This window comes from Cyrtonyx montezumae, unplaced genomic scaffold (genome assembly GCF_038088225.1).
Source record: "Cyrtonyx montezumae isolate F1298 unplaced genomic scaffold, pur_monq_1.0 scaffold_7, whole genome shotgun sequence".
In the NCBI taxonomy this organism is placed as follows: domain Eukaryota; kingdom Metazoa; phylum Chordata; class Aves; order Galliformes; family Odontophoridae; genus Cyrtonyx; species Cyrtonyx montezumae.
This window is the reverse complement of record NW_027072078.1, coordinates 27,367,547-27,393,867: the sequence shown is the minus strand read 5'-3', so window position 1 is coordinate 27,393,867 and position 26,321 is coordinate 27,367,547. Positions and strand designations below refer to the sequence as shown.

The following is a 26,321-nucleotide window of genomic DNA, read 5'->3' as shown; positions in this document are numbered from 1 at the left end:
TTGTATCAGGCACGTGGCTTTTCCCCTTCTGTTGTTCATAGCTCATGAATTTTAATTTATAGCAGAGATGTAATTAGTCAATCGGTGCATGTCCTTGTGCTTTATACATTTGAATTTCACCCCATGCCTGTTGCTAGGGCATAACAATCGTACCATTCTCCCTGTAAGGCTTCCTCTGTACTGAAAACACCTCCCAACTTTCTTGATAGCAAATTTCATTATCCTGCTTGTCATTTTTTGCTCCAAACTGACTTAATGATGTTATTCAGATGGATTCCTCCAGGCCCATAACTGAACTGTCAGCAGTTTTTACCTCTGTCCCAGACTCCTTCAGCGTTTTATTGTATTTACATGAATCCTCATCTTCTTGAGTTTAACTAATACATTTCCTAGTAATACCAAATCAAATACTTTACCAAAGTCTAGGTTGATAAGATTTTACTGGTTTTCCTTTGTCCGCAAATGCAATTATCTTATCAAAGAAAGATACTGGGTTCATCTACATGTAACATGCCTATCTTGCACTTTAACCCATTTCCTGCTTCCCTCCATGCAGTTTGTTACTCACTTGCTCTCCAGCCTGTGTGCTAAAAAGCCAACAGATTTTGTGCTGACCAGTGATGGAGATTACTCAGCCTTCAGAATTGAAGGGTGAAGAACTTCCAAGTTTTGCAGCTGTATTGCATGTGGTAATTTCAATATCCATGCCCTTAAGCCCATTAAGTGTGTTGCCTCTGCCCTCCAGGGTTGCATAATTTTCTTTATGGAAACTGAAGCAACACGTTGCTTTAGCTTCTAGCTATCTACTCCACTGCCATTGCTGTAGGGTTGCCATTCCTTTTTTTCCTTAGCAGTGATGCAGATAAAAACCTTTTCTTCTTGATTTCCATTCCTGTGCAAGGTCTGATTTGTTTTGGTTTTGAGCAGTTCTGCTGCTACACCTTTAGCTGTCAGTGTTTAAAGGATAGCTTTCTCTGCACATCACTTTTTTTTCCCCCTTTTCCCTATGCTTCCTATGTATTCCTGATGTCCTGCACTATCTACGTTGCAGTTCACATCTTTCATAGGCACATAAAGCTACAGTTAAAATTCTGTCTAAACTGCCAGCATCGCATCTGACCCATGCCTTGAAATGATGGACAGGATTAGCATCAGCATTACTCATATGTCACAGGCCTATTTGATTTCCAACTGATATTTTTTACAATACTTTTCCCTGAATTATACTCTAAATTGAAGTTTTGCAGAAATGTCTATATAAACACTACTGTACTGTATGCATAACTGCTGTTAATTGTAGGTATTGAATAGCAGCCATCTGTACTGAGACAGCATCTGATATCTCAACACAGCTCCTCCAGGATGCTGGATACAAATAAACAACGTCAGTTTCTGTCTGTAAGAGCTCACAGTCCAAATTACTTACAGCTTTACTGTTTCCACGTGGATTTCTTGCAGTCTGACTTTACCAGCTCATGGGATCTAGGAAACAAATCAACATTGACATTTTTTACTACATTCATTTTATTCAGTTGAGTTCTCTGCTGCTGGTTTTGATTGGATTATACAGCAGGAATGTATTTTTTTTCCCACACTTAAATAAGTTTTTCATAAGTACTTAGCAGAAAATGAAGTTGGATGTTAGGCCCACAGGAATCTTAGCAAATTCCAAGCAATTTTCATCATTCAAGCAGAATGGACTGAAAGGTCATTTGTATACAGTCTCTGCTGTGTAGGGCTTTCTGTAATCTAATGGAGAAGGTCTTCAGGAGAAGTAAAATATTACAGGACTATAGCAGAAATGAAAAATGCATTTGCTGGAAGAAAAACATCTCTGGCAACTTATTGGCAGTTGTCTTCAAAACAGTCCTCAGGCAACAGAGCTACGCTGACTTTTGAGAATCCTAATATACCCACTCTGTAGGCAGCAGAGGCTGCAACGAGGAGGAAGGACATAATCTGGATATTATGAAGTGGCTGCAGAATTGATCAGCATGTGCTGATACATGTAGGATGTCTGGTATCAAAAAGAGCTCGGTATTGGTCTCCCATAGGCAGAGCATATATAGCAACGGAGCAGTGGGATTGCATACGACAGGTTTGACTACCAAAGCTACGGAGTGCTTTGGCTTGGTTTCCAATCTAACCTGGTTATGATTATACACCTGGAAATGGCATTCAGCAGAGATGAAAAGAAGCAAAACATGGCAACGGGGATCTGCAGCAGATGGAGAGGAAAACAGGTTGCCATAGAAACCATGCAGAAAAAAAATGTGTAGGAATGAAGAATAGCACAGAAAGAATTCTAGGAGAAGGGGCTAGTGACTGAGGAACTGAACTAATTCAGTTTTATTTCAATTATTGAAATAAAAACAACTTTGCTTTTCAGAAGAGTGAGAAACATGGAACACAGGAGTCCTCAAAGTGAGCTGCAGAAGAATGGAATGCAGGAATGCCGTGTTGTGCTATAGGGCAGGGTAGAAAAAGGCTGAAGGTAGTCATGAGGAGGACTGAGAGCTGGGAAGCCCTGAACCACAGCCACAGCATGTGCTCCCCTTGTCTCCGGTGTGCACACACCGTACCTACGTGGGTGAGAAGGGCAGACTGTTGAGAAAGGCAGAGGGCAAATCCTTCCAAAGAGATATGACGGGCTTCAGCCCCTGCTCCTTGGGTTGGAACAGCCTGAACTCTACCACAGCAGGTGATGAGCTGTATCCTGGGCTCTCTGTCTACCCACAGATTGGAGAGAAAAGGGCAGAAAGAGGTTCTCTTGTGTGCCTTGAGCAAACAGCGTTGGAGGTAGGGGAAGACACAGGTCACAAACTGTTATAAGCAGCAGTCCCAGTAGGCTTACTGGCATTAAACTACCTGCTTCCAGAAACCCTGCTGTAGTACTCATGAGCTATGATAGGAGAGCTCCAGGCTGTGGCAGGGCTTTCTCCACACAGAAGCATTAAAGAGAAATAGCCTTAACCAGCTGGTGACTCTGAGGAAGATGCTCTGCGAACAGGATCAGGGTCTCAGTCCTGGCCTCCATTGAGTTCCCAGGATACTGCTCTATCCTTGGAGGGTGACTTATATATCAGCATGGGGTCCTGGCTTCCTAGAAAACTGAGCTCCAATTTCCATTTCTGAGTCTGGATTGTTCTGGGTGATGTAACATTGGAGCCCAGAGAATGACTCAAAGCAAAGTCATACTGAGCGCAACTGGAGCAGTGTCAAATGTGACTGAAGGATGCAAATGGGTTGTGGACGGGGAGGGAAACCTTTGAGGCAGTGTGAACTGCTGCCATCTGTGGCTCTGACGCTTATGGCTGGGCATCTGAGTTACAGTCGAGCCACTCTGCATCACAGCAGAATACAATGCACAAGGATTGATAGAGAAGAGGAAGGGAATTATGATGGAATAACAGCATCAGTGGACAAAAGGAAGGCAACAGATGTCATCTACCTGGATTTCTGCAAGGCCTTTGACATGGTCCCCCCCACCTCTTTAAATTGGAGAGTGATGGATTTCAAGGGTGGACTATTTGGTGGATAAGGGGTTGGTTGGAAGGTAGCAGAGGGTGGTGATCAGTGGCACTGTATCCAGGTGAAGGCCAGTGATGAGTGGTATTCCCCAGGGGTCTGACTTCGGACTGGTACTCTTTGACATCTTTATTGATGACATAGGTGATGGGATCGAGTGCACTCAGCAAATTTGCCGATGACAGCAAGCTGAGCAGTACAGTTGATATGACAGAAGGAAAGGATGCCAACCAGATGACTCTAATGAACTTGAAAGATGGACTCGTGAACCTAATGAGGTTCAACAAAGCAAAGCTTTGGGGCAGGGGAATCCTGGGTATGTATACAGATCAGGAGAAGAACTCTTTGAGAGTAGCCCTGCTGAGAAGGACTTAGGGGTCCTGGTAGATGAAAGCCTTAACCTGAGCCAGCAGTGTGTGCTTGAAGCCCATAAGGCCAACAGTATTCTGTGCATTATAAAATGATTGACAGTGGCTGAAAAGCACAAATAAAAAAAAAGGTTTTGACTCGTTAAGACTACAGAAGGAGTGATGAATAACCAGTAAAAACAAGTGTCAATGATCCTGCAAATCAAAACAGTGCAGTGCTTCATACGTCAGCTTCCTGCAAAGGCACAGACCCAGGAATGCAGAGATACCTGTAAAGCTTCAGAATCAGGACTTCCTCTCAAACAGTGTAAAATACTCCAGAACTGAAGTTGTGTTACGGTCACCTGAACTTCTTGGCTATTTTCATCTATGATCCGGAGAATGTAGTGGTGCATCCAGTGTATTGTAGGAGAAAGGCTGTTCATTTAACTATATTTCTTTTCATGTTCTTGTGTTGTGACATCTAGAGCTGTAGTGGGTAAGGTATCTTCTATTCACAGTAAGTGTAGGAAGTTCTTTTATATTCATTATGCAGAAGAGCCCAGAAAACATAAAATATATTCCAGACTATGAATAAACTCAAATCTCAGTTGCCTTAAGAAAGAACCTAACCCTAATAAGCACTGACCGTACAAGTAACCAATGTGGATGTGAAGCAGTATTAGTCATTTTCTCATTAGTCATCAGCTTTTCCAGTTCAGCAGTGCTTAGGAAATATAGCGCTCCTTGTGCAAGAAAGGCAGGTGATACTTCTGTGTTTTCAGGATTTATGTTATTCCTCCATGGCTCTGTAGAGGATGCAATTCCCTTAGCAAGCAGGAACTGTAATTCCTTATCTTCTCTGCACTGGCTACCAGAGGAAGATGCAGCTTTAAATCTAAGCTCATCCAAAGAGATGGTTTACATTAGGAAAAAAGTCCTGACCAACTAACAAGGGAATGATAGAGAACTTGTATGATTTCTATTTGGAAAAACTACAGTTTTTTTAAGGAGAGAAGTGATAAGAGGTATGCTGGATTTTAAGAGCTTTAGTCTTTGAATGTGGATAGATCTTGCTACTCTGCAGAAATGACACTGATCAGAAGAAATGCTAAGCATGTATACCCAGTCTGTAAGATATGAAAGAAATCTACAAGAGCAGTACGACGTTTTGGACATATTTCTAGAATTAACAGATTACAGCAAATATGGAAAACTCGCTTTAACTTGACTTACAATAAAATACAATTCACCTCAGCCTGTAGCCATCATCAGGCTCACAAGGACGAATGCTGACAAACACGTACTGCCCTGTCATGCTTTTCTCCTCCAGAACTGCAGCTTCTGATTTCCACCACCAGCCCCAGACACCTCAGCAGAAGGTAAGGCCCAGGCACTCCTGTGGTTTCTATAAGGGCCAAGGTGCGATTTCAGTCACTTTGAGCCATCAAGCTACAACTGGAGAAGGTGATAACTGCAGTGAACTTGACCACCAGCTATAACTAGCAGCAAATGCAAACTAAAGTCAAAGGACATCTTTAACAGTACGCTCTTTGCAGATCTGGTTATGCAGGTGCCAATGCCACCTTACGATAGTCTCTGGTATTGCAAGTACAGAGCTTTGAGGGAAGAAAAATGCCAGCGCATGGAGGAAGCACACCAGTTTATCATCTGACACAGATGAAGCTGTACTTCTGTTGAGACCAGCGGGCCCTCAAGCAGGGGGGAGTAAAGCACACCGACGGGATTCCTGCCCAGGTTGCTTATCCTTCTTCTTCTTTTTTTTTTTTCCCCCGGAACACTTCAGTGGTGTTGGTATGCAGCACAATGCAGTCCATTCACATTATGTTATCAGTTAACACTGCAATTGGCAGGAGAAGAATTAACATATTTAGAGGGCAAGAGGAGAGGGACCTTGGATGAAATTTTCGATATGTTCTCATAACTGGCTGAATGATCATATATCAGATAACGATCTGATCTGTTAACTTGCTGTTCCATAGGAGAAACGTGTTCCCCTTCAGGGCACTTTGAATGGTTGTTTCCCATGTTATAGGTGTGCTTCAAGAGAAACCGCCTGGAAGATGCTTGTCTAAACACCGTGCCTGAGGGCTGGAGGGAGCGGAGATGAGGCGGCACAGGACGCGGAGCACAACTGCAAACTCGCTAACCGAGCTGCTTTAAATACTGCCCGTCTCACATTGGTGCTTGTAACAACGTTGCTCGGGCAGCTTAACTTTACATCCTCTGAGGGGAACCCTTTCTCCTAACAGCAAAACCAACGCCCCAACGTTTGGCGACCCCGCCCGCCCGGCGCTGACATGGCGACGCCCCGCCTCCGCCGGCCGCTGCCCGCACTAAAGATGGCGGCGGCGCTGCCCCGGAAGAGGCGGCCGAACGAGGGAGCTGGAGGGAGGGCTTCCCGCAGCCCGCGGCGGCCGTGCGGGGAGCCGGGCCGAGCGGGGCTGAGCGGGGAGCCGCCGCCATCGCAGCCCGCATGGAGCGAGCGCGGCCGGGTCCCGGCGCTGCCTGAGCGGGGCCGTGCGGGAGAGGGCTCGCCCGTCCGGCGGCGGCGGCGCGGCTCGGGCCGGGAGCGCCATGCAGTGCGCGGAGCCCGCGGCGGCCGCGAAGGGGCCGGAGGGTGAGGGCAAGGCGGAACCGGCGGCGAAGAGCGGCGGGCGCGGCGCCAAGGGCTGGCAGTACAGGTGGGCTGCGGGGCGGGGCCGGGCCGGCTACGCGTTGGTGTCTTTGTTTTTTGTTTGATATTTAATTTCCTAACGGGGCTGCTCGAAGTTGTTGGAGGTGTTCGTTCCTTTTTTTCTTTTTCTTTTTCTTTCTTCCCGCGGAAGTGTGCTTCTGCATTTGGGGGAGCATCTGGTTGTGAAAGCTGTAGCGCAGTAGTAGGACAAGCGGGTGCTGCGTGCTTGAATTGCTCGCTGGCTGCTTGATGAGGACGGTGGGCTCTGAAATAACGGCGGCTGATCCTCAGAAGGGTGGAAATCGCTTTTTCTCAGCATACGGTGTGTGCTCAGAGACCGAAAGATTGGAGCGGAAAGCCTAGCTTTATTTCTGTGCAGGGGTAATAAGGAGGCTTTCGGAGAGCTGTGCTGGTGAGGTCGACCAAAGTGGTTGGTGGAGGAGGAGCAGCAGCTGGATGCTGCGGGTTGTGTGGGGTACAGACAGCTCGTTGGAGCTTGTGTGTGCTGAGCTTAGGCTGTCCGTGCTCATAGCAGTGCCTCCTTCGAAACTTGTAAGGGCTCAGTTTCTTCAGAGTGGCAGAAGACGCTTTGGTTTTTTGCCCTAACAGAATTCAAGAGTGCTTGAGAAGCTGCTAAGACACCTGACAGGAAATTATCTGGCTTACTTAGGAGTGTGTGATCGGCATCAGGGTATGTCTGAGAGCAATCGAAGCTGAGCTGCCTTTTTCTCACTGCTGTCTGTAACAAGTGTGAATGCTAAGCTGCAGTGAAGTAGATTACAAAGGAGAGTCTGAGAGGCTGTGCTCCGTGCTCAGCTCTTCTTCCACGTTTCCATTTAGAAAGCAGTTATTAGAAGACGAGACTTCAGATTATTGAAAAAATTACTTGGCCAAGTGATCTGAAATTTATAACTTCTCCAAATTTCTGCCTTATTTTCAGCACTTGTTGAGCTGGGAAATAAGTATGGTGTTGTCCCAATGAAGGAATATTTGCATTCAGCAGTTCTAGCTATAATCTTGATCATCTTCATTCATTTCTGCCTTGCTCTACTACCACAGTAGTTCTGAAGCAGTTGGAGTGGGGGCAGCCTTAGCTGGTGCTTGTGTGATACACCAATTACTGCCAGTCAAATAAAATAAAAATATTACAACCAGAAAGCAGAATCCTGAGTCTGTGAGCTAATGGAGAGCTGGTCAGAAGATGTACCAGAGAAACAGGACAAATCCTCTCAGCCCCTTGAGGGGCTTTCAGAAAAATCTGAAAGACATGACTCACAATAGGCAGTTCTGATTTATCTACAAAGCTAGAAGTTCAAAACTGCAACTGACTAGAGAAACAAGGTTGTCTTCCTTAGCTGGGCATGTGCTAGTGTAGTGTCCCCTCACATTTTTCTTCACGGTTCTGTTCTCAAATGCATAAATCAATTCAGCTGCTATTAAAAAGACTTCTGGCACTTATTCTTTAGCTGGTAGAGATACATATCACTAGGGAATTAATGAACATGTATAACAGACTTTAGGCTTACAGGTTGTATTTAAAAACCTATATGCTATGCATGTTGCCATATGTATTTGTAGAATGTTATAGATTGTGTGCCCTTCATAAATGTATAAACCAACCAGTAAGAGCACACCCAACAAACAGACATCCCCAGATCGTTACTGGCTTTACATCAGCCTTCTTTTTGAATGGATCAGGATGCAGAAGTGCAGCAGAAAACTAGCTGAAACACATGGATAGATTTGAATTCTGTCTTTTGAGGTGGTCATGGGCTCTTCTCTGTGAAGTGGTACCATGGGCAGTGTGCTTCACATCAGGTGGTTGTTGCAGACCCCAGTGGAGGGGGGTGGCTTAGAACCTTTTGCATATCTGTCTGATGTGGATGCCAAGTGTGTGAGACTGAGCTTGGCTGTGGAAGTGCATAATTATTTTTTTTCTTATTCATGCTGCCTTGTAAAAGGAGCCTAATTAGTTCTAATAAAGGGAAGTGTCTTGAAAAACTGATACCATCTTCTTGAGCAGATGTTGATGAGAGCCCTTTTTGTTGAGGGTAGGGTTGATGTCAGCCTTAGCTGCAAGAAAATCTATGGAGTTTCTCTAGCTTCTGTTCTTTCCTGTTTGCATTCCAAGAACGTTTGTTTGATATTGGAGGGTAAGCACAGGGCAGTGATAGCATGCTTATCAGCATTTTTGTTGTAGACCTCTCCATGGCTGACTCCATCAGTCTCTGAACTGGCACTTGTCATCGTAGCGTTAGTGTAAATTAATGGTAATACATCTAATTCTCACTTAGGCTGCAATGCGATGTGTTAGCTGACCTAATTAGCTTAGTGCTCCAGAGAACATCCAAGTCTCTATCACTTGAAAAGCATGAAACAAAACCCTCCCGAACGTACTGTATATGTTGTCATCCTGGAGCAGTTCTCTATAATTCTCACCTTCCTGGTACTTCCTCTTATCACCTCCCTCCTTGGGTTTTCTTTCAGTGCTATTTCAAACAAATTCTATGAGATTGCATTTGTGTTTTTGGTGTGCCCTCCTCTTTGCCCACAAACCTATGAACCTATGAATAAGAGCAGGAGGCCTTGCGGTGTTCATAGGTTCATAAGGTTGGAAAGGACCTACAAGATCATCTAGTCCAACCATCCTCCTATCACTATCCCTACCCAAGTACTAAATCAAATCCCTTAGCACCTCATCTAAACACTTCTTGAACAGCGCTAGGGATGGTGCCTCAACCACCTCCCTAGGCAGGCCATTCCAGTGCCTGACCACTCTTTCAGAGAAAAAATGTTTCCTCAGGTCTAATCTAAATCTTCCCCGGCGCAACTTGTGGCCATTCCCTCTCGTCCTGTCATTATTTATCAGGGAGAAGAGGCCCACCCCCTCCTCACCACAACCCCCCTTCAGGAAGTGGTAGAGTGCAATAAGGTCTCCTCTGAGCCTCCTCTTCTCCAGACTAAACAATCCCAGCTCCCTCAGCCGCTCCTCATAAGACTTGTGTTACCTGGGTCTGGTGCAGCGTGGTGCCTGCTCGGTGTCTGCCCCTCGAGTGCTGTGTTCCCTTGGTGTCCTGCTGACAACTGGCGTTTTTGATGTCAGGTGTCCTGCTGACAACTGACAATTGTGACGTCAAGCCCTCGCTTGGTGTTGGTTCTGTTTTGGTGTCTATGGTGACGTGCTTGTGTTCTGGCCCAGTGCTGGGCTGCCAAGCAGTAATTTTACTGCTGGAAGGATGATTTTCTCAAATAACTGCTACGAAATCCAGAATTTAGTGCTGCAGTTGTGTGTTGTACTCCATTTCATTGCTAGAAATCAGGTCTGAGTGACTGTCACATTCATTTGATACATTGGAAGGAAATGGCTCAAAGCCCTGGGACCTGAATTTATTTATCCTCATTGAGTCTTGGAGAACATACTGTGTCTATAGTACTACTTGAGAAATGCCACATTCCAAGTAATTTGCTTATTAGAATAGACAAGAAATCCATTTTGAAATCCTCAGTTGACTCTATCAACCTCACGATCTGTTCTTTGTTATTAAAACGGCAAGGTTGTTGTGTGTCACGTGTGTTTCAGCGCTCGTTGAAGCCCCAAGCACTTCTTAAAGGTGGGTTCATGTTCACACATGCTTACAGGCTGGAAGAGTGGAGTTGCTGCGGATGAAAGCTTAGATGCATTGTAAATTAGAAGTGCATGTGAGTTGAGGAAACCGGTTTGGGTGACTGAAATACATCTGTGTAGTGCCTGATGCAGTGACCTAAGCTGGGTCAGCAAGGGCTGGTTCTTTTCTCCATCCCCATGGCTTCAGTGAGCAGTTGTTGGGAGCCCTGCCTGCTTCCCAGGGCACAGCTGTGGTGTGGGAGTGGAGATCTAGAAGTGTCTGGGGCAGGGGCAACAAACGTGGGAGTTGGTTCTGATGCACAGGATGTTTTCTTTAATATTAGGTTATTCATCTAGAGTTCAAAATTAAACCGAACAAGTAGAAGATTAAAATAGCTTCTGAATAGCAAATGATTAGTGCTTTCCTTGGAACAGATCTCTGCAGGAGCTAATGGCCATTAGAAATGCCTCTCCTTCTCTAAGTGCGAAGGGCGTTTTTTCAACTCTGCTTCTTGTAATGTAATCATGTAGCAGCATGTTAATTAAAATCGCCTATAATATCAACATCCTCTGCCGTGCACACTCTCTCCCTTGAGAGAAGATGAAAACCAGCCTGTGTATGGCTGACCTAATCACATTGCTCAGTGCACAAGCGGAATGTGCTGTCATAGGCAGGTTCTTGTATTTCCTTCACAATGGCACATGTGCGAGGACCCCTGTTTACTTAAGGATGCTGCACTGGTACCCATTATCAGGCTGTGCTAGTGCAATTGTATTGCAGTGAGTAGCTGCCTGCTGGTGACAGTCTGACAGCTTTCATTCCGGGGTGCTTGCAAAGCTTGTATGGTTTCAGGCTTTCGTCCTTTCTGATGATGGACTTGAGCAGGCTGAAATGGGATAGAAGCGCTGTTGTTTTGTGTGTGACAATCTTGTGTTTGACAGCCTGTAATGCTTTGGAGCAGGAACATCAGTGTCTTGGAAAGGCCTTTTTGCCTTGGCTGTGCATTTTTGCCCCTTCACGTGAAAATTCCTAAGTTCTTGATGAGGCTGGAAACGTTTAAAGAAAAAAGTCATTAGTGTTTAGGGACTGGCAGATTAATTTCCAACAAAGCTCAGAGCTTGGCTGCATTTGCAGTGGAGGAGTGATGAGTGAAGAGTGCAACAGAAAGCCAAAGATGTGGGCAGAGCTGCAGGATGCTGTGTCAAGGAGCTGGTTTTGCTCCCTGGCTCTGATTTCCCCTGTGCTAACACTCAGGCTGCTTAAGCTGTAATTCCTCTGTACTCACTAATTGGGTGTTCATTTTTCTCAGAGGCCTGGCTTGGAACTGTTGTCTGTGATTTTGCAAAAACTGTTGCTGGGTCACAGCTGCTGCTGAAATCCACAGAAGCTGTGGTTTGAGTGTATCAGCTGCAACAATAGGGGGAGAAACTTAAAAGTAAATAAATAAATGCATCGGGCCACAGCTTCTCAGTTAGAGAGGCTGAAAGCTCACTGTACATCGGTTCCCAGTCTGTGAAATGGGATGGTAATGCCCTCTTTCTCTATTGTTTGCTCGTGACTCCTTCATAAACATCAGTGACAAATGCAAGGGAAGAAAACAGTATGGAAACTTCTTATTGGAACATTTGTACCTGGTGAATAATGCCTGAAGTTCCTTTTCATCGTACAATGAACAGTTTTGGATAATACTTTGTCTGAGGATCGCTGTCCACTTAAAGCTCTGAAGAAAGCAGTCTTACTGTTTTTGTTTATTGCCATAATTGTAAGTGCTTAAATGAACACAGGTGCTTTCTTAATTAGTGCTTAAACTCTTGGAGTGCCTAATCACCTGCCTGCTGAGTTTCACGTAGGAATGCTTTTGGTTAATTTCTGTATAATTGGGTTGGGGAATCTCTAGTTCAGTTACCTGCTCTCAGTGGGGCCAGTTCCAACGTTAGAATGGAGTGCCCAGGGCCTTCTCTGGTTTTATTTTGGGTATCTCCAAGGAAGAGGGGCCCACAGCCTCTCTGGGCTCCTGTCTGAGGTCTTTCCCTCTCCCATTGACAGTTTTCCCTTGTGTCCAACAAAGAATTTCTCTTGTTGCAACTTGAGGCTATCCCTATTTGCCCTTCTGCTGGGGGGTCTCTGGAAAGAGTCTGACTCCATTGTACTTATGGACACCTGCTGAGTAGTGGGAGGCAGAGGTGAGCTCCTCTCAAGGCTTTCTTCTGAAGGAGGCTGGGCAGCTCCAGTTCTTGTCCTTCTCTTGTCTGGCATGGCATACCCAGCTTGCACTGACACACAGGTTAGCCCATCCCAGGCATAAGGCACTGCATTAGTTTATTAAGCTCAGGAGGTCTTGCTCAACCTGTTCCTCTGGATGGTTTGGATACCCTGAATGGGACCTCACCTTCTTGCATCCTGTCTGCTCCCCTTGCTTTGGTGTTACCCGAGGGGTTGCAGTGTGTCCTTGACAGTTTGTTGGGGGCATCTAATGGTCCCCTGCAGCAAACCATTTGTAACCAGCTGCCTGCTGCTGCTGCTTCAGTTTGGTGGCTCGTGCTATTGGTTTTTTTGCCCATGCTACAGTATTCCAGGCTTACAGTCTGAATATTTAGATAGCAGAGACCATCTATGTGTCTTACCTTGATTAGGTAGTAATAATTTTTACCCTCTATTTTTTTTAACCTGAAATCTCTCAAAAATCATTCTAAAATAATAAACAGCTTAACTTTTTTTTTTTTAATCTGGCTAGCTAATCAGTGAGTGAACCAGCACTTAATAATCATCGATACTATGCTGTGGAGTTCAGGATGGCATTGTCCAATTGGAAAACAATTTTTTTGACGTCATAATGGCGAATAAATACTAAGACTGGAAGAGTGTGTCTTTCTACACCTTGATTAGGAGCAGACCAAAATGCCTGAGGAGTGTAACTGACTTTCTGAAGTGCTGCCAGCAGCAGATACTCTATTATTTCAAAGGTGCTCATCCATCACTGTTTTTGCGTAGCTTATGTTACTACTATTTACTGAGCAGGGCAGCTGTAACCTACTTGCTAGACTTCAAGGGGGAGTTTTGTTTCCTGCTAGCAGTAATATGTGAAATTGTGTTATGGTGCACAGCCACAAACTGACAACGTGAATGGTAGCAGAGCTGCAGGAAGCAACAGTTGTACTCCAGGGGTATAAAGTGGAAAGTTGATACCTCCTTAAGCTGTTTGTTTTTGTGTTCCACCTCTAAATGTTGTTGTCAGCTAAATATAGAGTTACTTTTCCAGCAGTAGCCTGAGTAGTGATCCTTGCGGAAGAATCCACAGCACTGGCAGCTGACTTTCAGGTCCAGCTCCAGTTGTGTTTTGCTGATGCAAACCCACAAATAACTTGTATGTGGGCAGAGTTCATGCTGACTTGAGCTGATTATATTCATGCGAAAGAAATTGCTTAGCTGGAAGTGACTGCATTTTTTAACAGGCACACATCTTCTGAGAGCTAAAGAGCTCTGTAAGTGATAAAGCAGTTAAGTATTACCAGTTCTGCAGCAGTCCAATGACAGCAGTGTTTTGCTTTTCAGTGATTAAATGCTGTCATATTTTTTTCCTATTGCTACCCTACAAAAGCATTACAGTGTTGTTTCATCTTTCTAATTGATCTGTGACCTTGAATGCATGAAATTGCAAATTGAGTTAGGACAGCTTTTTAAAACAAAAAAAACAAGAGAGCCTTGTAAGCTTGATTTGCAGGCTTAGCAGCTGAAGCTCCTTCAGGTGCTGGGAAACCCTGCAGTGTTGGAGCATGCTGGCAATTTTTTTGGGACCGTGTGGTTTCTGCTGTCACAAAAATATGCCCAAAGATTCTGCTGACAGAGCTGTTCTTCCCTTTCTCTGTTTCCTCTTTTCGTTAAGAAGAGGAGGAATTAATACTTTGTAGATGAGGGCTTTGACCTGATGTATGAGAAATAAACAAGCTATTGCTGATCAAGTTCAGCAGAAACTGCTGCTGCTTTGTTTCTTCGAGCTGTGTGGTTGGAGCCATGCATTGAGGGACATGGTTCGTGGGTGTGGTGGGGATGGGTTGAGGGTTGAACTAGATGATCTCACTGTTCTTTTCCAGCCGTGATGGCTGTATGACTGGTTTGCCCTGCATGATGTTTCTTTCCTCAAATCCACGTGTATTCAGCAGCTGCATAAAACCTGGCCTTGTGGGGATGCTGTTGGCTGCTCCTTTGAGCAGCTGCTGGCTCAGAGAGGGCTGGCTGCTCTGAGCATCCCCTGTGAGGTTGTCTGGGCCCATCAGAACTGAAGTGATCAGAGGGGGGTGGTCTCAGGAGCTCTGTGAGCACCTTCTATCTAGCTAGGTGAAGTTCGGTGCTGCTTCTGGCCAGGCTGTGCTTGTGTGTGGGCTCCAGCATGGAGCCTTCCCTGAGATGCTGGCCCTGTGCTCATCGTGGCAGACGTCATTCAGGGACTGCTGCTCCTCAGCGTCCATGTGGAAGACTTGGGTGCTGCCTGTAAACAGGATGCAGGAGGAACTGGGCCCAGCATTCGCCTGTTCTCCTTCCTCCCCCAGGAGAAATCCAGCCCACGAGGCACTGACAGCTGCTGCGGCTTCAGAATAGGACAAATAAGCAAGGAAATAAAGCATTCACGGAGGATTGTTGCCAGTTTGCTTATCCTGTTGTCTGTCTTTGGAGCGGTGCTTGGCTGTCTGAAAACATGGCTCATGAAAGATGTGGCTACAGATGGGGTGGGCTGTGGGATGAACCGTTCCATAACTCCTCACCAGCTTTTAACTGCTTGCTTTACAGGGACAGTTCCAGTCTGCCTTGCTATTTATAAATGAACATGTGAAGTAGGTGGGCAGCATGGTGGTTTTGGGTCTTTGAAGAATCCTTTATTTGTAGGGAGGACGTGGTGTGGGCTGGCTGTGATTTGCTGGGTATCGCTGCTTGAAGTAGCTCAGCAGAGGTCAAAGCAGAATTTGGTGTTTCAGACTCTGATGGGTCTGTTGTGACACTTGCACTCTTATTCTGTCACAGTGAAGGGAGGATGCTGAATTTCCACATAAAAGTGGGCCTCAGGGGCTGTTGACTCATTAAGGCTGAACTGCTGTAAGCATTTGGAAAGCAGCACCAGCACATGGGTTGTGAGAGGACACAGGTACATGTACCAGCAGGGAGCTGGCAGCTGGAATGCCACGGCTTTCCTACAGAGGGAAGGGATCCCAGTGCAGCCTGGCCTCGTGATCACTGCTCAGTGTTTGTGGTCAAATTAATTTCTGGAATCTATTTTTCTAACACCAGAAATACCATGGTGGGGGCTAGTGAAGCACGCAGTGGACTTGAAACAAGCCTTGCTATTGTTCCCCTGGGTGCAGTGCTTGTAAGGGCTGGAAGGAAGCTCTGAGTCATGTTTTACTGTCTTCTGCTGCTGTGGTTATCTGTGAGCACTTGATTTTGAAATCTGCCCTCCTGAATGCTTTTTGTAGCTCTCTGAAGAGCCCTGCTGTTAATTCCATTCTAATGAATTATTACTTTTTGAAGAAAACAGTGGTTTTAGCTGCCTCGTGACACTGTTCACTAATAATCCTGAGAATGTTTTGCTGCATACCCAGGAAAGCACTGGTGTTTACCCAAAAGAAGATCAGGAGATTAACAGTATTTCTGCAGTGGATTCGTACCGTTACAAGATCTGCATTCTGTAAATTGCAATTTGCAGGCTGGATTTAAGCTTTTTTTTTTTTTAAGGTTTAAAAGAATTGTTAGTTATTTAAAAATAAGCCTTACTTCAAATGCTGGCAATTCCCTGACCTGCACAGTGTGCTGGGATGTGTGCCTCTGGGGGCTGTGCTCCTGCTCTGATGTTTGTTTGTTTTCTCCCAGGCTCTTATGCTGTCAAGGAAGCGTTCTGAATACCAGCAGAGTTCCTCATAGCTCTGGGTAGGCTAAATCTGTGCTGTGCTTGGGTGCTAAGGGTTTGTCCAGCCTCTGGCAGAGTGAAACCTAAATATAGTCTCTTTGGCTTGCAGTGCTAGTATAGCTGCACGGACACAATTAAGGTAGAAAATAATTTAATCAGTATTCTGCCCAGACTGACAGAAAATCAAAAGACAAGAAAAGGCTCGTTTAGCATGAGTTCATGCTCTGTCTTTCTGGATAAATTAGTCAAGTGCTGCTTTGCTATGGAAGTGCATCTCTGTCAGTTCTGCAGCAGGTTATCTTTTCTTCAGCCAGATCATTTGTCTCGTTGTTCTCACTGAAAGCTGTGTAACAATTTCAATCAGACTGCCTTTAATTTACCATTGCTATCAGATGAATGGACTCCTGTGGCCTTACATATGGCCCTGTTCAATTAATTTCAGCTTGTGGCCACTTCTGTGACTCTCTTAATTGTTAAATATACCTGTGCTCCAGGCTGGTGGTGAATGGGGGAAGGCAGCAGCTGCGTGCTGAGCGTGCAGGCTGCTGGGTGGCTGCAAAGCAAGAGTGAGGTTTGGATTCACTACACAAAATGGAAATCAATTAGCCGTGATGAGAAGCAATTTTCAGACCATTAAATGCAAGTTTATGACTGCTGTCTCACAGTTTTCTGCCAAATGATGACAGTGAGCGTGTCTAAACTGCACAGTGCTTGGATGCCGTAACAACAAATGAGGTGTCTGCAGAGGGTGTGCTTGGTAATGTCTCCTCATCATTTTGATGCAGCTGAGATGCGATAGCTGGGAGGACAGAGAAGATTCAGGCTATTACTTTTACCTGTGTAGTACCACTTAATGAGCTGCTACCAATTAAATTCCTAGATCATCCTACTGGCTGTTCTCCATTGTAGTATGCTGCTGTAATAGCAGTTTCTGTGTTAACAACTGACTGTATGTTTTGAAATGTAATGCTGCAAATTGGCAACCTTTTTTTCTTAAAGAATACGCTTTCTTCCATCTCTTCTTTGAATACTATTACTGAAGGTAGGGGCTTCCTCATATGGAAGTGATTTACTATGAGGTTGTCCTCGTTAGCAGTGTCCTAAACAGCTTCACATAAGATGAAGCTTAGCACAGTGTATTTATACACGTTCAGCTATTGATTAGTTTGGTACAGTTCACTCATCTAGTGTGGTGATGATGATGATACTGCTTAGTAATGGAGTGTGGGCAGCTGCTTCAGCTATTCCTTGACATTACACCAATATTTAGTCCCATTGTAATCAAAATCCATTAATAAAGGAGATCCCTTAGCTCTGGGTGGGAGTCTGTCCCCACCTTCTGCTCCTGGTGGTAGGACATACTTGGAGCTCTTAATGAATGAAACAGGCTGCTGCTCCAGTGGATGGTTTTCAGAGTAAATTTCACTCAATCTTCAATGTACTATGAGCTACAAGGATTTAAATTTAAAATCTAGTCCAGTGGCTTAAATAGGAGGTTCATTTAAAAAGCAAATGGTTCATGTCTGATATTGGGGTTGTTGTTTCAGTTCTTCAATGGGATAACAGGAGCTCAGTTGTCTCCAGGTGTGCACTTCAGTTACAGGACCGTGCTGTGGCAAGAGCTGAGGGCATTGTGATGGCATTAGAGGAATGAGCAGTATTAAGTCAGTTTTCAAGTTGTGGTTTTAAGGAGATTAGTATGTAGCCATAACACCTGTAAGCCTTATTTCGGACTCTTAATGTTCAGAAGTGATGACACATTTTGTCTGCAGTGATGTTAAGCCTCTATGGGTTCTTGGTTTTGGTGGATGTCACGAGTTCAGATTCGAAGAGATACCACCAGACTTCCTTGCTGGGCCAGAGAAGGAGATGCTTCAAACATGTTTTATATTTTGGAATAACTTAATGTGGCAAGCATCTGCCTGCTGTCTTCTGTACAGCATCTGTGTTTGTTGAGTAATCAGGAAGGATTCTAGAAATTAGCAGTAAGTACAGTGGTTTTGGTGGTACACGAGTGCCTAGGGACCAGTTTTGGTTGGTGACTGGGACTGAATTTCTCTTAAGTTAGTGAAAGTTAGTTTTGTTTACAAAGCTTGCTTAGAGGAGGGATCGTGAAACTGAAGATGTGTACTGAGTCTCTGTTTACCTGGAACTAATCCAGAGTGCTACTGAATGAATCTCAGGCGTCGGTGAAGCTAATTATGCCTTGGAATTATTTGGAGTTTGTTGAGTCTGATTAAACTGTCCTATGATATAATTTCAGAAATGAATCTGAAACAGTAGTTGAACATTGATATCTTTGCATTAGAACTGATGGTGCCATTTTATAAGTGAAGGTTCAAAAGTCATTTTCAAAGAACAGACGATAATCAAAAGCTGTGAAGATCAAGACTTCGTTTGGTATGATTATTATTTGATGTTTTTTTTCTTTGTGCTAGTGATCACATGGAAAATATTTGTGGCTACTTAATGAAGTACACCAATCTCGTCACTGGTTGGCAATATCGGTAAGCTTTTTTTTTTTTCTGATGCTTTTCAGTAGTGGTCATTTTTGGCCATGTCCAAATGATCCTGTTCTGATCTTCTTAAATAACACTTGGATTTTCTATGGTCTGTTTAGGCAAACATGACAGAGTTGTCTTATGCATAGTATCAGTACTGTGCATTTTTTTATGCTATTCTCTCTGCCCCTTTTAAAAAAAAACACTTGTATAATTCCCTTTGTTTTTTTCTGTAGAGAATTCAGCTCTGCTGCCAGATAATACCACCATTAAATTATAAGTAGGCTGAAAATCCAAACTTGATCAAGCTTTTCCCTTTGGTTCCCCATCCTGTTTGTCTCCTGTGGAATAACTTGCTCTTCTATGACAGGTGAACCCTTGTGGTCAAACACTCTGCTTCCTAGAGCAGCATAGCTCAACCAAATATAGAAATATGTCCTTTGTGTATGGCCATGGCCAGATTCGTGTCCCCTCTGTCGTGCAGTGACTTGTGTCAATACACTTAGAGTGCCTGACTGTTCTGTAACTGTTCTATCCCTAATTTACGTAGTTTAAGGATGAGTTAGGCCTCAAAGTTCCCAACATTTTTCAAAATCCTATAATAGCATTCTTCTTATTCTCTTATGCTATAACATTCCTGATCTTTGAAGAAAAAAAATTGCTGAGAATTTGTGGCCAGCCTTTTTGAGAATGTATTTCTAATGGCTGGGGCTGCATTGACAGAAGTCTTTAAATCCCAGTTCCATCTCTATTGACTTGAGTTAGTTTTTTTTTTTCCCTTTGCCCACCCTTCTTAAAAGTAACAACCTAAGCTTATTTGCTGTGTTAACTTTGTTGCCATTGCAGGTTTTTCGTTCTGAATAATGATGCTGGCCTGCTGGAGTACTTTGTGAATGAGCAGTCCAGACACCTGAAGCCCAGGGGCACGCTGCAGCTAGCAGGAGCTGTAATTTCACCCAGTGATGAAGACTCACACACCTTTACAGTCAATGCTGCCAGTGGGGAGCAGTATAAACTAAGAGGTAGGACTGCTGTTCTTGGGCAGGGGACTTTTCCACTAGAGGCACTCCTGACTTTTACCTGTGGCTGCCGTTCTGGGCTTGGCTGCTTGTCTAAAAGCAGAAGCATTTGTGCAGCAGGCTGTTGCAATGTGTGTGTTGTGTAAAACACAATGTTACAGCTAATTAACAGTTTTTTGATTGAAAACTTGTTTAGCTGACCTGCAAAGTCCTCTACCTGTTTCAAAGAATTAAGTAGTTTTTTTGCCTATACTTAAATGTCTTAATGTACGTGATCCTTTTTGCTTTGCTTTTGTTAGCTACTGATGCTAAAGAACGACAGCACTGGGTTAGTAGGCTGCAGATATGCACACAGCATCACACAGAAGCCATTGGAAAGGTACGTATGATTCATATTTTCTTGGGCTAAAGTAATCTAGAGTGGTGGAAGTAGTAGGTGCAAATGCAAACATCTAACTATCCTCTTATCTAAAACAAATGCTAGCAAATGAGCACACGGTTGGGCTTGGAACAGAAACATTCCTCTGAGCAATAGCTGACTTCTATTAGAAGTATGCTTTAGGAATAAACAAAGTGGCTTTGCCTTGGAGAAACCAAGTGGAGTGGTCCTCCATGACCAGGTGCTGCTGAGCTAGTATTTGATCCAGAAGCAGAACTTAAAGACGAGGGTATAAGCCTGGGTTTTCTGGTGGTTCTGTGCTTCATTTATTTAACTTTAATGGGAGATCTTTAGGGTCTTTGGAGCCCTTCCATTTGGGAGCTTTATTTTTTTTATTTTCCATGTTTGGGAAGTAAGGCCTTAATTCATCAAGTGTTGCTTGCTGTTATTCACCATCATCCCATGATGAACATAGCACATGTTGTAGAAACTCCCGATTACTATAAAAGCTATATGTTATCTGACTAAAACCTTGCTTTTAAGGTTTGAACCAACTACAAGGGTTTGATCCTGAGTTAATGTTTACTACAACGAATAGTTTGGACTGAGTTTCCTTTCTCTCACATGTGAGCTCTACCCTTGCAGGATCCATGAGCATTCAGTTTCGAGAGCTGCTGCAGGTCAAGGCCTGATTTTCAAGTCAGAAGTGACAACTATTGATCCATCTCATTGCACTGATTCCTTATAATTAGACTATAAAACAGGACAGCTGTCAGCAGTACAAAATATTCCTTTTAACGGTTGCTGCCATTGTGTTTATGGCATTGTCATCTGTTACTGCTCCACTAAAAATCTGAGATTAAATGTTCTCCTACATGGTTTAAATTTGATCACTCGCTGGTTAATTATTGTAATTAACTATAAATATTTCTCAATCTTATTTATTCACCAGAACAACCCTCCTCTGAAATCTCGCAGCTTCTCTCTTGCATCACAAGGAAGCATCAACTCTCCAGGGCTGCAAAGAAGACCTAGTCAAAATGCAGTTTCCTTTTTCAATGTTGGACATCACAGGCTGCCCACTGGAAAAAGAGGTCCTATTCTGCAGCCAGATCACCTTGTAGATGTCCGAGAGGTGTGTATACCTTGAACTACCTAATAATCTCTTGAAGGAACCATTGTCTACACTTAGCATTGTGGAGAAATCTGCTGTTTTCAGTTAGGTGCATCAGGCATCTCCTAAACTTATACTGCCTAGCTATGTGAGGTTAAGTAATTTATCCTGGCCTGTTGCGGAATTACGTGGCATATATCATGACTATGATCTTTGCAAATCTGGTGCTGTAGGTAATAAGGGTTTGTCATCATGTGGTGTGTTACTAACATGTCATATGTTGTGCTTTTCCAGTGCGAAATTGTAGACAAATTCACCAGGTTGTTCTTTTGCCTTGTATGACCTCCTTTATTTTGTAGCAGTTTTGATATTAATGAGTATTTTAGCATTAGCAGTGTAATTAGTATAGCACTTACTGTGATAGCACTTTTTGGGTAGAAGTTTCTAATGGAGGGCTTTTAAATTGAATGAATAAGGGTCAAGCAGGCATGAATAGTTTAGAAATGGCACTTAGACAAACAGGGACAAGACAGTATTGTCATTAACCCTAGGATGTCTGGCTGAACACTGCTAAATTCATCAGTAGAAAGCTAAAATTTAGGATATAAAAGCCTTTGCCCTGGTAGGCGTGTTTCCATCATTACTGCTCTTGGTTTTGATCAGGTCCTGTGGCATGATTATTCACCAGGCTGCACGGGGGACTATGTCTTCAAACATCAGAATGTGTGAATTTCTGTTTATATCAGACTGTTTCCTCAAAGCAAACCTGAAGGGCTTCTTTTAACGTTGCAAAGAGTGCAGGAAATGATTTATTTTTTCCTTTAGTTATTACTTAGTTGGGCAACATCACGACTGTATCAGCTTAATTTTTTGACCTGTGTAAATGAAGAATGCACTGGATGTCAGTTTACTTACCTTTTGGAAACTAAAATGCTTGTTGGATACAAGCCTAAGTTTTTTTTTATGTAAAGTTAAAATACTTGAAATAACAGAAGGCAGATGTGCTTGTTACGTTTGAGCTGAATATATGTGTTTGCTACCAATTCAGTTTGAGAAGCTCTAAGAAGAGCCCTTCTCTTTAAAATTATGTGCTGTGTGGTGGTTCTTTCTGTAAACTGCCCAGTGACTTGCTGTGCAGCTGTTCTGTCAGTCCTTTTCCCTTGTTCTTCACCAAATGCTGCTGACTAGGATGCCTTGCAAATCAGGAGATCTAAGGGGATGTTTGTGCTGATGTGCTGTAAATACAGGTGCGTGCATTTGCAAAATGTGAGCTATGGCTTGCATGCTTCTGACCTCTTGTTTTCTGTAACAGTGCACCTCTCCCCTACCCCCAGCACTGTTTTTTATTTTACAAATCTGAATATACAATAAAGAACAACTTAAGCCTGTTCCAAGTACACTTGTAGAAAGGGTAGATGTGGCTATTTAAATGTCGGTGCTGAGTATGGTGTGGCTTGTCCCGACTCTGCAATGAAATGCTGAGCAAAGCTCGCCAGAAGAGCTGTGTTGGTTTGCCAGCCAATCCTGCTCCTTTTTTTTAACCCAACAGAGGCTTTTAAAGCATTGGGAGAGTGGTGGGGGAAGAAGACAAATCACATTCTTGACTGGAGAAAGACAGAACATTGTTCTGATGGTTCCGTAGCCCTGCCTGTGCAGACACCCCACCCACTGAGTGCTTGCTGCCTTTCTGCACTGTCACACCTGGGGCAGGTGCCTGTGTGTGGATAGCTGCACCTCTGAAGAGCCAAGTCATCTGTACTTTCACACTGCAATGTTCAATGTGGCCAAGCCCTAAAATGTTCCACATACCATGAAGTCAGATAAATACCTATTGCTTGAGTGTCTATTGTGTAAAACCTTAAAAGCAGTTCCTAGAAGAAACTTCGGGCAAAGGTATGGAAAAAAATAAGCAGGATCACTGCCAGAATTTCTAAATTAAAAGCCAGAGTAGTACCACAGCAGTAAAACATATGAATGCATCTTGGATTCTCTTAATAAGTCCTTTTACTACGCTGCTTAATCCATCTATTTTTACATTTAATTAACTGCCAGAATGCATAACGATGGCAGAGTAGCAGCACCCAGTTACATCAATGCTGTTTGTTATCCCTCCCCAGAAAAGTGACTTATACATATAGGAGTCTCCTTCCATCCCCATGATTCAATGTCACGCTTCTGAGAGCTCAAGGAGGAATTGATATCTTTGTGTTGAAGACCACGGGGTGCTGTTTGGCTGGTGTGTGCTGATGCTCTACCTCTCACAGGCCAATGAGACGTGCTGTTGCAGGTTCTGTAATGTAGGGCTGTGTGGCTCTGTTCCAGAGGAAGCAAGAAAGGAGACTGGGGGAGAGCAAGGATAAAAATAATGAGGGAAGCTGTAATTTGAGCATGTAATGAAGGTGAAAATCCTGCTGTTCTCTCTATTCCCTCTCCTAAATAAACAGCACAATAGCGAATCTATGCGTGGCAGCAATGTGGGTGTAAACGAGTCGCCACTTATTTCAGTGGGAATTCAGTGGCTGCATGAAGGAAAGGAAGAAAAATATGGTTAAATCTACACACACCTATTATGTTTTAGTTTTATTATCATAAAATCATGTGGGACTGTGTGCATATCTGGCACATCACGCAGCTCGCTTCCATCACCTTCTGATCACACCTGCTTTGTTTGGTAGATGATGTCGCAGGCTGAGGGCCAGCAGAGGGACTTGATCAGGAGCATAGAATGCCTTCCTGTCTCCGGTCACCTTACGTCCTTGGATCAAGACCTATTAATGCTCAAAGCAACTTCCATGGCAACCATGAACTGCTTAAATGACTGTTTCCATATTCTCCAGTTACAACACGCTTCACAACAAAAGGGATCCTTGCCAGCAGGTGGGTGTAGATGTTTGCAGAGAGCTGAACCCCATAATGAGTATGAATCCTTTTCCTCTTCACTTCTGAAAATGCTTGTCCCACTAAGTCTAGTTGCTCATGGACAGAGACAACTGCTGTCTGCCTGGTTGCTTGTGAGCTCGTCTATATTTGCTGATGTGGAGTTGAACTCCTGTGTGTATTTTCCCTCTTGTCTATTGATTTCTTTATTAAGGCAGTCTACAAGAGCTGCATAAATGAAACAACTGATTGCTGCAGATGATCTCACGACAGAAAGAAGGCTGCCTTTGGGATGAGGAACAGTAATGGTGGTGGGGGATTTCTGTGGGGTCGCAGACACTAGGCTGTGTGCTGTCCACTGGAGCTCTGCCAGATGTCACGCAGCTCTGACTTTTTTACATGCTTAATGCCTGCTGTAAGCACTTCTTATGCAGAGCTTTAGCTTCTAGCAAGCATTAAAATAACAAAACTCTGAATTCTCTTAGTGACTTCATAAGCAACAGGCTTTTTGGATACTTAAGTGCTTCTATTCTCCAACAGGTGTGTTTGACATAAGTATGCAATACTGTACAGTCATACTTTGTCTCTTACTTCATCTTTCTCATATCTGTATCATTTTTTGTGGTATTTGCTTTGGCAATGCATATTCCAAAGTTACAAGTAGTTTAGCTTTCCACACAAAAGCATTTGTTGTACTGATGTAGTTTATTTTAAACAGTGGCAGGTTTCAGAAGGGAAAGTGCGACTAGGACAGGTTAACTCTTGCTGTACTTTAGTTCCAAAATGACTTTTTAAAACCAACAAACTGGATGGTGTCTCTCCAGATCTTAGTCTGACTCTGAAGTTACTCACACTGGAAGAACTTTCCCTGCTGTCAGCTAATTTGTGACAATCAGTGCCTGACTATGGGACACGCACACTCTTCTCGGTGATTACCTTTGGTGTGCTACAAAGGTGGCTTTTCATTTATTTTGCCTTTGAACCGTTACTGTCGTGGGGGTTGAGGGGGAGATCAGCGGTGCTCATTGAGCACTGCTTTAACTTGGGAAGTTCAGTTCTGTGGGGAAGAACGCAGGTTTGCTGTAATTTTAGAAGGGGATCAGGGAGGGAGGAGCAAACTAAAAAAGCAATCACATGAAACAAAGAAGAAACCAAAGAAGAGTGAAAATACTGCCCCAGCTGCATTGAGGCATCTCAAAAATCAGACCTGAAGATGAACAGGGAAGTTTCAACTATTATTTCAGGAATGTTAAGTGATGAAATCACGCACTGGATTAAAAAAGACTTTTGGGGGATGATGAGATCACAAGTAAAGAGAATAGGATATGCTACTTGAAGTGTTTGAAAATGGATTTGAATGTGATTCCAGTGGAAGAGAATGTTGGTGCAATACCCTGTCCTCTCTGTCCTTATAGCATAACGGTATCTCAAACCACTTTTAAAAATCTCCGAATTTAACAGTAGTGAAATGAAATTAAGCTTCTAAGAGTCTTCTAAGTAACTGATAGAGTAAAATGGGCAGTAGCTGTTAAATTCAAGCTGATGCATAGGCAGTGAGCATGTGCTGCATGCGGTCTGGGACACACACTTAGAAATTCTTCCATTTTAGTAAGCTGTATGACTTTTCCTGCCCTGGTACTTTTCCTGGTGGAAATGCTCTTATTTAAATATCCTTTGTGGCTGATGCTGTGACCTAGTTGCAGGTAATGGAGCTCTGTAAAGAGAGGGTTGTGGATGGTATAGAAAGAGACCACATCTGTTCTGATGTGGGTTCAGAGGTGCAGTGGGCTGCTTTATCAGTGCTGCAGATTGAGACTCACACATCTGGCTAGACTGCAAGCATAAAATGGTGGCTTGTTTTTTACTGAATCAAAACAAACTGTGACTTCAGGAGTCACCTGTCTATTAGCCTCTGAAAAAGAATGGAACATTTGCATTATTGATGAGGAACTTGATCTATCCTGATAAATTAGCTGGGAGTAACTGGAGATACTGGAGTCATTGAGTGGGTAATAGCTTTCCAAGCCCTGCATCTTTTTTGGGCAACTATTATTTATTCAGCAGTGTGTGCCTGCCTCCAGCCAAGAAAAGGTGAGTACCCTCTCCAGAGAAAACACTGGCAGCAAAACTTTTTCTTCTTTGCCTTTTTTTCAGTCTAGAACTGAGCTGGGTTTGAGAAGGTATGTGCCTTTTTTGAATGAGTTAAAGAAAACTTGCAAGGGTTACATGCAACTGGGTTCTTCCTGGAGTGTCTGATTACACCTACCCTGACACCGGGAGTTGCTCCAGCCCGAGTTGCACATATTACAGCTCGCCAATCGCAGGGTTTGTGCTAATGATCACCGAAGGTGGTGTCT

The 26,321-nt window shown here is 43.8% G+C and overlaps 1 protein-coding gene across 1 annotated transcript in view; it reads left to right on the top strand.

Moving 5' to 3' along the window:
• The first annotated feature begins 6,299 nt into the window (after positions 1-6,299).
• OSBPL11 (oxysterol binding protein like 11) overlaps positions 6,300-26,321 on the top strand; it is a 30,954-nt gene continuing 10,932 nt past the window's right edge. Inside the window, exons 1-6 of the mRNA XM_065751156.1 lie at positions 6,300-6,580; positions 18,513-18,581; positions 19,422-19,597; positions 19,894-19,973; positions 20,926-21,108; positions 23,763-23,964. Coding sequence (XP_065607228.1) covers positions 6,474-6,580; positions 18,513-18,581; positions 19,422-19,597; positions 19,894-19,973; positions 20,926-21,108; positions 23,763-23,964 — 817 coding nt within the window. The 5' untranslated portion in view covers positions 6,300-6,473. The remainder of the gene's footprint in view (positions 6,581-18,512; positions 18,582-19,421; positions 19,598-19,893; positions 19,974-20,925; positions 21,109-23,762; positions 23,965-26,321) is intronic.